The 10,779-nt window shown below is 52.9% G+C and overlaps 1 protein-coding gene across 1 annotated transcript in view; it reads right to left on the bottom strand.

Moving 5' to 3' along the window:
* Positions 1 to 230: 230 nt before the first annotated feature.
* Positions 231 to 10,779, bottom strand: part of VWA5B1 (von Willebrand factor A domain containing 5B1) — a 50,132-nt gene continuing 39,583 nt past the window's right edge. Inside the window, exons 17-22 of the mRNA XM_039228955.1 lie at positions 8,718 to 8,855; positions 6,026 to 6,157; positions 3,559 to 3,633; positions 2,865 to 2,934; positions 2,247 to 2,364; positions 231 to 737 (exon numbers count right to left, since the gene is read on the bottom strand). Coding sequence (XP_039084886.1) covers positions 231 to 737; positions 2,247 to 2,364; positions 2,865 to 2,934; positions 3,559 to 3,633; positions 6,026 to 6,157; positions 8,718 to 8,855 — 1,040 coding nt within the window. The remainder of the gene's footprint in view (positions 738 to 2,246; positions 2,365 to 2,864; positions 2,935 to 3,558; positions 3,634 to 6,025; positions 6,158 to 8,717; positions 8,856 to 10,779) is intronic.

The following is a 10,779-nucleotide window of genomic DNA, read 5'->3' as shown; positions in this document are numbered from 1 at the left end:
TCTAGTCCAACTCCCTCACCTCACACGCTTATTTTACAGGTGGGGAAACTGAGGCCCAGACAGGGGACAGGGGCTGGCCTAAAGTTGCACAGCTAGATGGTAGCAAAGTTGGGGTTGAACTCAGGCCTCCAGACTGCCAGTCCAGGGCTCTTTCTAGCAACCAATGTATTGGCTACAGCTTCAAAAGCTACCCCCACCAGGCCCAAAGGGTTGCCTCCCCGCCCCCCCCACTACACATAATTCGGGTTATAGCAAAGCATATCGAACTCCAGGTTCTCATCCCAGTGCCGAAGCAGCACAAACAGCTGGCGGGCGGCCGCCTTGACTGTGCCCTGCGAGCGGCCCTCAGGTACCTCCTGCTGTTCCAGCCACGAGTTGGCTTTGGCTGCCACCAACTCCCACTCTACAAAGTAGGAGGCCGAGCTGTGCTCCAGCCAGGCCAGCGCCACCACCGTGGCCCAAAGCTTCCCCGTGTGTTCGATCGCAGCCCTGGTCTCCCAGCCTGGCTTGCCCTCCGCGGGGGGCTCTGGGGAGAAGCCATCACAGCAGGGGTGCCGGGCTGAGGGGCTGGTGGTGCACAGCTGGGGGCTCGGGGTCTTAGACTCGGGCTGGCGGGCCAGGGGCACTCGGTGGCAGGTGAAGGGCGACGTCCACTTGAGCTTCTCCATGGGGATGTGGATGGCTTCGCAGAAGGCTTGGTTGAGCAGGAAGGCTCCGGAGGCCAGCTGCAGAGACACCTGTGTGTGGGGGAGCCCCTCAGTGGGCCTCAAACTTTTTAGCCTGTGGAGCCCCAGGCCATGCAAAAGCCTGGGTCCACACTGCCGGCCTGTTCATCCCCCGCCCCCCAGCCTGCCCCTCCTGCCTGGGAGACCTGAGGGATATCCAGGCCAGTTAAGCATCTCTGAGGTGCACCTCAGACTGATCGAGCCCAACTCAACATCTTTACCCCAGACCTGCCTCTTGTCCTGAGCAAGGGGGAGGCCCGCTTGGCTGCTGGGGCCGTCCGTTGCCGTCCAGGCTCTGGAGGCTCACCTCCCCCTGCCCTTCCCTCCACACCGATCAGTTTCCAGAGTCCCATCGGGTCTCCTTTCCACTCAGCTCTGCAACCTGCCAGCCGCCTCCACACCTTGTCCCTGCCCCCACTTTCCTTCCTTGTCCCCTCCCCCTTGCACCCCTCCATTCCATCTTGGCTGCATTGAGTGGTCTTTGTAAGGCATAGACTATGACATCTTTGGAGGCCATCAGATCAGTGGCTTCACTTCTTTCTTAGAATCAGTGATTTTCAGAGCGCTGGCTTGTCCTCAGCTCTTCCCCCTCAACTTCCCCCACCCCCACCCGACAAATCCTCATTCTCCGGCCCCCACGCTCTCTCCACTCTACCCTGCCGCCTCGACTCCTCAGCCTTCAGGTCTCTGTCTGGCCACCGCACTCCTCAGATAGTCAGACTTCATTCCCTCCTGACCTCAAGCCTGACTATGAGGTCTCGCCCACCAAACCCGACCTCCGCCATCACGGAGCCCAAGGATCAGGATTACGCAGTTCCTTGTTCGTGTCCCCACAAGACACTTAGTGCCATGAGCGTAGGGACTAGGTTCATCCAGTTCAAGGTTGTTTCCCAGGGTCTAGCACTGTGCCTGGCTCAACAGGTGCTTAACGCAAGCACAGTGCTCTGCTGCCCACGATATTTGGAAAGTCAAGGTGACACTATGCCTTGGGCGTGTAGAGACGGGGGCTGTGCCATGAAGCTCACACCACGTCCCCTCTATGAGCACCCTCTGTCCGCAAGCCCCCCTGGGGTCCAGAAGTGCTGGGGCCAGGCCCCTTGTTCCTTAATTCAGAGATGCCCCCTCCAGACCTGGGCCCCCTCACCCTGCCCACAGCACATCGGGCTGTCCGCAGAGCCACTTGCTAAACGCGGTGCATGTCCCTGGGGTGGTAATTTTACCCGCTTGTGAGCTATTTCAAGGCTTGTTTTTATGTCTTGAAAAATAAACACACATAGATGGTGCAGTGGAATGCAAAATGCCTGTGAATTTTTAAAGCAAAGACAGCGGACCACAAAGAATGTTTGTGATGCTGGTGCTGGCTTCGAGTGACACTCTGAGGCCCCAGGCCCTTGCCCTGCTGCCCACTGGGGCGGGAAGGTCTAGGTCTCCTTCCCTTTGCGAAGGGGGAGGGATGGGCAGGAGGCTCACAGGAAGGCCCCTCAGGTAGCATGTTGGGGGCTGAGGTCTGGGGCCACTCACCAGCGGGATGTAGTCGAAGCTCTGGCTCCCTGGGGTTGGGTCTGGGGCCTTGGTCAGTGGCTTGCCCAGGAAGCCCTTGGCTGCTCGAGTCAGCAGTCTGGACTTGTTCAGATTCAGCCTATGTGGGGGGAACCGGGGAAGGGTGGCCACAGCTGTCCTCGTGGTGTCCCTGGGCATCCCCCACCCCCACCCCCGCTCCTACTCTGCAGCCTCTGAAATCAGGGCCAGAAAGGATATGACAGATGGCTTCCTCCAACCTCCTCTTTTGACAGCTGGGGAAACTGAGGTCCGGGGAGGGGGCCTTGCATCTCCCGAGGCGGTCAGTGAGTTAGGGGCAGCCTGGACGGGAAATGTGTCAGTGTGCTTTCTCTGACCCTCTTCTGATTGCGTATCTCTGGTCAGAGAGCCTTGGGGCAGCCCTCCCATGGGGTTTGCACTGCATAGAGGCCATGGATGTGCGGGGACTTCCGCTGCGTGATGACGGGAAGATGGCGATGTCTCTGGGTAGGGAGCCTTCTCAATGCCCTTCGTGTTGTTCATTTTTGTCTAAACATCAGGCTGGGGCTGCTTTCTGCCTTTCAAGCTAGGGACGGCCCCAGGGAAACAGATCCCACGTACCTGGATCCAAAGAGAGTCTCTGAGGCCTTCAAGGAAGAAAGGGTATTGGTGGCCAGACTGCGCAGGGGACCTGGAGAGCCACAGAATGACAGTTGGGGCCTGACAGATGACCCTGCCCAACTACTCACTGCCCAGCTGGGAAATAGCGCCCCAGACAGGGGCAGGGGCCTGCCTACGTCCCTAGGGATCCAAGCTGATCATTAGGCTGTTTTTGACCCAGGGGGTGTGGGGAAGGGTGAACTGTGTCTGTCCACATATAAGAAATAAGCCTCCAAGTTTCCTTGGCTGGCGGCTGCTGGTATCTTCTGGAAGGTTACCCGTGGGGGCACAGGGACAGCTTCACATCAGGCCCCCTCGTCGCCGCGTGGGACACTGAGCTTCCTTCCCTGGCACATTGCTGGAGGATTCTAAGCAGTTAGGCGATAGAATGCTCCCTCCACTGGGAATTGGGAGGTCTGATTCCAGGCCTAGTGTTGTCACTAACTTGCTGTGTGACCTTGGGGAAGTCACTTCACCCCTCTGAATCTTAGTTTCGTCTTTAACTTAAGGATACTCCTATGTACCTCACACAGGGACGTTTTGAGGAATAAATAAACCACCAAAGACTTTGTTGGGCTAAGACACTCTCCTGGCTCAAGGATCAATCGCTACCACTATCTTAATTAAAGAGAGAGTCAGCTGACTGCCTACTCACCTTCAGAAGGAGCATACTTCTCGCGGCCTGGGGACGTGGTCTTGCTGAAGGGGGCAGTGGGGCTTTCCTCCACATCTACAACAGAGGAACCAGTGAGGCCTGAGACCCCTGGGCCCTCCCTTTCTCCACCTCCCCTCCCCCCCAAGAAAAGCGAGGGTCTTAATTCACAGTACCTGGGGGTGAGTTGGAAGAGCAAGGTCAGGGTTTCCATCCCTGCCTGTATGGGCCTTCGTCCTCCAAAGATAATACCTCACTCCACCGTAAGAGCCAGATAAGCCTGGGTTCAAATCCCAGCTCACCCACTGACTAGCTGTGTGACCTTGGGGGAGTTACTTCCTTTATAAATTGAGGTCGCAAATTGAGGATAATAGTATGTATCTGGCAGTGTTGTGCTAGGGATTAAGGGCGAGGATACACAGGTGATGGTGCCCAGTGTCTGGCCCATGGTTGTTAAGGACTCAATAGAGCCCCGAGCTACAGACCCAGCAGAGAAATGGGAGCAGGCCAGGGGCCTGAGGGTAGGGAGAGAGGTGAGCATTAGCTCACCAGGTCTGTGCCTCACTGAGGAGGGGATCCTGCCAGCTCTCCAGGAGGCACGAGAACATGGCACTGACTTGTCAGAGGGCTCTGAGCCTCAGTTTCCCCATCTGTAAAATGGGGATAATAATCGCACATAGTTTGTTCAAAATGCATTATCAATAGGGTGCTTATTCTTACCATTATTATTTCAAGGGCTGGACAGTGCTGGGCAACACACCATCAGGGAATTTCCAAAATATGGAAAAAGCTTCATGCATAAATGTTTATCAAAGACTCTGTGTCCCCTACGAGACTATTAGTGGCTGCGAGGGCCAGGAAGATCTGTTTATCGCTGGGGGCTCGGGGATAGCACAGAAGCGCATCAGTGATCGAATGCCTGAGTGACAGAGGCAACTGGGAGGCAGGTAGCGTGGTAGTTAGTGCCTCATGGCTTTGGAGCCAGACACTGCCTGGGTTCAAGTGCCAGCTCTACCACATACCAGCTGTGTGACATTGAGTAAATCACTTAACTCCTCTGAGCCTCAGTTTCCTCATCTCTCAATGAGGAAGAGAAACTGTGTCAGATAATTACAACAGTGCCCAGCACACAGCAAATTCTCAGGAAATGTCAGCCATTGTCATCCTTGGGGAGGGAAAGGGCTTGGGATCGAATAAGAGTGTAGAAGTTATAGACACTTGAGTGTGAATCAGAGGTCAATTGAACGGAAGGGATTTGTGGGGCTCCTGGTGGCTCAGACAGTTAAGCATCTGACTCTGGATTTTGGCTCCAGTCATGATCTCACGGTTCATGGTCTTGAGCCCCGCATCCAACTCTGTGCTGACAGCATGGAGCCTGCTTGGGATTCTCTCTCTCCCTCTCTCTCTCTGCTCCTTCCCTGCTCACGCTCTCTCTCTCTCTCTCTCTCTCTCTCTCTCTCTCTCTCTCACACACACACACACACACACACACACACACAAATAAACTTAGGGAAAACATACAAACTTTAAAAAAAGAGAAAAGAAGGGATTTGCGATTTTGAAGGACGCCATGAACTGAGCTACGGAGAAATGGAAAGGTAGACAGAAATTTCCTCTAGACTGGAAGGCCAGCTTGGTTCAGGGGTTAAAGCACGCTCTCCCCAGTTTTGGAGGCTCTGAGGGACCAAAGAGCTGGAGGTGCTTTTTAATTCTGGAGTCACACTCTCTTCTACCCCTCACACACTGTTCCTTTTGTAACCCATCAATGTGTGTGAGGACTTCCTAGTCTCTCAGGTAAAAAACAATCAGGATCTGGGTGTCTGGCCTAGTGGTCAGGCGGGACTTATGTCCTTCCCATGCACAGAGGAAGGCAGGAAATCCTCACTGAACATGAGTGGGCATGAAGGAAAGGGTTAGGACCAGTGCAGCAGTCAGGCTATCTTTGGAGGGACCAGAAGACACACATACATTCAAGACACACAGGGCTAAAGCTATCCCGAGAATTAGTGCAAGGTCACAAAAGGGTCAAATCACGGATGTTTAAGGACCCAACCTGCAGGCACAATGAAATCAGGCGGAGGCGGAAAGGAAGCTCTGGGGATCCTGAACAGGAGCAGAAGGTAGGACTCAACCAGATGAAGCTGCCTCTTTGTTCCTGGCATTTCTCCTGGGTTGTTAGCTTTCTTGGCCCTTGGTGCCTGGGAGGGCTCAGGAGATTGGAGTCAGGACAGCTACCGGGGTCGGCAAACCACGAAGGGGGAGCAGTGGGGGGCGGTGTGGGCGTGCAGGCGCCCAGCGGCTCTCTCTGTGAAGCCGTGTTAGTGGCGGCATACGTGGGCCACGCTGAGCCTCAGAGAACCCAGGAGGCCTGGCCTTACCCTGGCCCTGGGCGGACCCACGGTGCCCACCCAGAGACGGGCCTCTGCGGTCTTGGACAGGGGGCCCAGGCTTCAGAACACGCAGCTCTTACTCAGGTTCTGGAATTTTCCATCTCCTGCTGCCGAGTCTTCCCCAAGCAGGGTCTGAGACCGTCCGAAGCCGGCAGAGGTGCCCCTCCACTGTCGGGTCAGGACCTGAGAGCTGACCATCCGCCACGCGGCACCTTCGCGACGACAAGGAGAAGGCGTCAGATGGTTTATGCACTGTGTCTGTCCTTTGCCTCTCCCCCAGAGCTGGCGGGAGTGAGTCTGCCTTCAGTCTGCCACTCATCCAAAGGCAGAGAGCCATCTCTTAGTAGCTGGACGGGGTGCTAACCACTTTGTGCCTCAGTTTCCTTATCTAGAAAATGGGGATAATAACCTTGTTGGGTACCTGCTATTGCTGAGATAGTGTTCAGAAAGCAGCAATGTTTTATAGCCTTTCTTAAAAGGCTGGTTTTCCCAGGAACACCCCATTTTCCTTCTCTCTTACTTTGCTATCCCAGAGGCTGAGGTCTCTGTCCCCCTCCCACAGGGAAAGGCCCCCAAGTCCTAGGCCCTCACCAATGGGGGATGGATAGGAGCAAGATGAAGCTACAGCATTCTCAAGTATGTTTTGGGAAATCCCACTTTGGGGGAACACTAGTCTGTAAATTATTTCTTAAAAAAAAACATGGAGGGGGTGCCTGGGTGGCTCAGTCGGTTAAGCATCTGATTTCGGCTCAGGTCATCATCTCCTGGTTTGTGGGTTTGGGCCCTGCGTCAGGCTCTGTGGCTGACAGCTCAGAGCCTGGAGCCTGCTTCAGATTCTGTGTCTCCCTCTCTCTCTGCCCCTCCCCTGCTCGTGCTCTGTCTCTCTCTCCTTCAAAAATAAATAACATTAAAAATATAAAATAAAAAACCCACAAGGAGTTCTATGTGGAAGTGAGTTTAGAAGAAGCTTCAAACTACTGAGCCTCCTGATGCAGATAAACATACTAAAGGCTCTGACAAGTTCTGCAATCAAGTAAACTTTTGAGCTTTATTTAATCCAGTGGTTCCTAAATGTATTTCTTAACTAGTACTTCCTAGTTTTGTGCTGAATGGCCATGAGCAGCACTTGGAACTCGGGTACTGGAGCACACTTTGGGAGGTACTGATCCAGGTCTTAGGGAGCTGTGGGACTTGGGATAAGACATGGGCCAGGCCCCTGACCTTCCCAGGCTGCAGGCTACAGACACTAGGACAGTCTGAGACGAGAAGGGAGGCAGAGACATCCTGAATGTCATTCAGGGTGACAAAGCCCAGTGAATGAGAATGCCCAGTGGAGGAAGAGCCTGGGCTTCTGGCCAGAACCTGAAAGGAAAGCAACTGAAAGAGGGAACGGGTCATTGATTATTTTGGTACCGCAGATGAAAAGCAGCAGGGGGAGGGGGGGGGGGGGCGGTGGAGGACACAGGAGGAATGGGGAGAGGCACATTTTGTTTTCAAACATTCTTTTAGGAGGTTTGCTAAAAGAAACAAAAAGGAAAGAAAAAAGGAAAAAAAAACGGAGCTGTAAAGGATGGGAAAATGAAATTTAGGAAAGAATAAGTACATATGGTTTATGCACCTATGAAAAGAATCTCATCAAGAAAACTAGAATAATTCTCCAAAGAGAGATTCTTTCCTTGTCTCTGAGCCTGGCAGCGTTTAGAAAGATAAGCAGAATGCAGTGTTGGTGAAGGCCGACTTCCTCTGGGGCAGGGTCGGTTTGGCAAAATACATCACAGTTTTCAATGGGCAGAGCTTTGGGTGTGCACTCTTACTTCTGAGAGTCAATTAGCCCCAAGGAGATAACCAGACAGTGGCATAAAGATGTTCTTGGCACCATAATTTACAATAATCAAAAGGGGGTTAAACTAAAGGTCTAATAACCCAGGGCTGGTGAAATAGGTTCTGATAAACCTTAAGAGGCAGCGGGGAGGAGCAGGAGGGAACACAGGCTGGAGCCAGCCGGCTGGGACTCAAAGCCTGGTTCCGCCCCTCCCTGCTGTGTGACCTTGGGCAAGTAACTTAACTCCCTCTGCCTCTGTCTTCCCATCTGTAAAATGGCGGCGGGGTGGTAACAAGTGCATCTACTTTGCAGCAGTGTTTTGAGAATTAAGTCATTTGCTGTAAAGTGCTTTGGAACACAGTCTAATCGGCTGTTACAATGACGAACGTAGAAAACTCTGTAGGTATTAAGAAGGGGATATAGATTCAGCTTCATGGAAAGATATTTTCTACACCCGTATTTTGGAAAATAATAGCGCCTATTGGTGTGATCCAATTCATGAAAAGTTGTCTGGCTTTGGATTTCTCTACATGCAGATATTCATAGAAGTCTGGAAGGATGGTCACACCAAGGAAGTAATTAGTACTCATTTCTGGAGGACTGTCAGTTCCAGGCACTTTTATTTATTTTAGGTCTTTCTGTATTTTGGAACTTTCTCCAGTGAGCACACATTGTTCTGGTTGGAAAAATACAATAAAGTCATATTCATTTGGTGGGGAAAAGGGAGTGGGGAGGTTTTCTTGCCTTCTGCAGAGCCGTGGGAAGGGGGCTCGTGTGCCCACCACCCTGTGGTGACCAAGTCATCTGCCAGGGACCCCTTTTGCTTCTAGATCATTCCTTGTACTCCTCGCAGCAGGCCTATGCCTCTTTGTGTCCCAGCTCCCCTCTGCCAGTCAATGGGGGGGGGCTACTTCTTGCTCAGGAGTGCCCCGGCCACCCATCTGCCTTACCAGAGTTGGGGTACCCCACCACAGTGGGCAGGTACCGGCTCTTGCTGACGTCCACAGGAACAAAGACTGTGTACTTGCTGATGATGTTGCAGGCTTTGCTGGTGTGCACCGCGTTTACCTGGTAGCGGCGGCTGGACCCTGCAGAGGGAGAAGCTGGGGGGTCAGTGTGCAGCCTCGCAAAGTCCCCCTTGATGCGGAAGTTCTGGAAGCTAAAAGAAGGGCTAGAGCAGCAGTCCACATCTTTGGGATTAAATAAGCCCTTAAGGGGCACCTGCATGGCTCAGTGGGTTAAGTGTCTGACTCTTGATCTCGGCTCAGGTCATGATCTATTGGCTTCGTGGGTTTGAGCCCCATATCGGGCTCTGTGCTGGAAGCACGGAGCCTACTTGGGATTCTCTCTCTCTCCTCGCTCTCTGCCCCTCCACCACTCATGCTGTCTCTCTCAAAATAAATAAATAAATTTTAAATAAAGAAATAAATAAGCCCTTAAAATTGAGGGGATGCCTTTGACATTACCCCCCACACCAGATTATTAACCTCCATTATCATTAAAAAGGACATTTTAATGTCAAAGAGCTAAGACATCTCAGACAAAAATATAGTTAACATCCCTCAAATAATTTGAGCATTATTTAAAAAATCCTCTAGGTGTGCCTGTCTGGTTCAGTCAGTAGAGCATGTGACTCTTGATCTCTGAGCTGTGAGTTGGAGCCCCACGTTGGATGTAGAGATTACTTAAAAATAAAATCTTAAAAAAAAGAAAAACCCACAACCATTCTGTTTGTATTTTCTATTTTCATTTTGCAGCTATCGGGTAAAAACTTGATAGAAGGACTTTGCAGCTTCCCTGGCTGGGTGGGGGCCACTGGTCTGGCCCATTGGGACAATCTTGCCGAGAAGATTGAGAACCCGAGAGGGAGAGGGGCAAACACAGTGTCACACAGCAAGTTAGTAATGGATTTGAATTCGGGATGGTCTGACCCCAAAGCCCAAGCTCTCTCCATAGAACAGGTGAGCAGTCTCTGGCTTGCTGCCTGCAGAGGGCTGTGTGAAGAGCCAAGGAGCTGAAGGGTGTACAAGTGCAAGGTGAGGTGCTCATGGAAAGAAAAAGATGATATATATTATACAAAAGTACAAATAATGTAAAATATACGCCATATATTATTGTATAAACGAAGCATGAACCTATAACAAATGGTATTCTCTATTTATATCTGTATCTACTTATTCTCTAAGTATGCTGATCCCAGGGGGCACTGTCTTAGGAAAGTTCCTCCCACTTCCTGAAGTAAATTAGCTCCCCTACCATCCCGTTATAGGATTTCTTGGATCCCTGTATTTCTTAATAGCACTTAGGACAAATGTGCTCAATTAATTGTGTGTATAATTATGTGATTAAAGTTGGCTTCTCTGCTAGTCCTTGTCAAGCACTCCTACGTAAGGCCTCAAGCCTATCCAACCCTCCCCTCCCCCCGGGCCGCCGCTGATCTAAAATCAATAAATGGTGTTGATGAGTGAGGGAGTGGACCGACTGGGTCTGGCGGGGGTGGGGGTGGGGGGAGGTCTCTAAGAAGGCGCGGCCCACGGCTAGCAGGTCAGGTGGGATAGGGCTGCCGCCTCGTCTGTCTCTGGAGCCCGACAGGGGTGCTGTAAGGGAAGCCTTCGGAAGTGAGGAGGAATGGGGGACGTGTAGTGGAGGGGAAGAAGGAAAGAGAGGGGAGGACGGAAGAACGGATCACCGGAGGGGGGTGAGAGGGGTGGAGGAGCCTAGGGCTGGGGGAGAGGAGGCGTCTGGAGGCCGGGGGATGGGGCCTGATCGGAGAGGATGGAGCACCTGGCTGTACGTGTGGGCGGGGGGAGGTGGAGGGAAGACTGGGGGTGTTGGGGGAGAGGAGAGGACCTGGAGGCTGCAGTGTGGGGAGAAGAATGGCAGCTGTGGGAAGACGGAAAGGGCTGAAGCCACGGGAAGGGAGCAGATCACTGGGTGGGTGGGCCGGGAGGCGGATGGGGCATCGGGCGGGGCTGCGAGGAGGGGGCGGGGCCCGGCCTGGGGACGGGGCGG

The sequence above is a fragment of the Hyaena hyaena genome, unplaced genomic scaffold, assembly GCF_003009895.1.
Source record: "Hyaena hyaena isolate Hyena2069 unplaced genomic scaffold, ASM300989v1 scaffold_35, whole genome shotgun sequence".
NCBI classification, from domain to species: Eukaryota; Metazoa; Chordata; class Mammalia; order Carnivora; family Hyaenidae; genus Hyaena; species Hyaena hyaena.
This window is presented reverse-complemented; position numbering and strand designations above follow the sequence as displayed.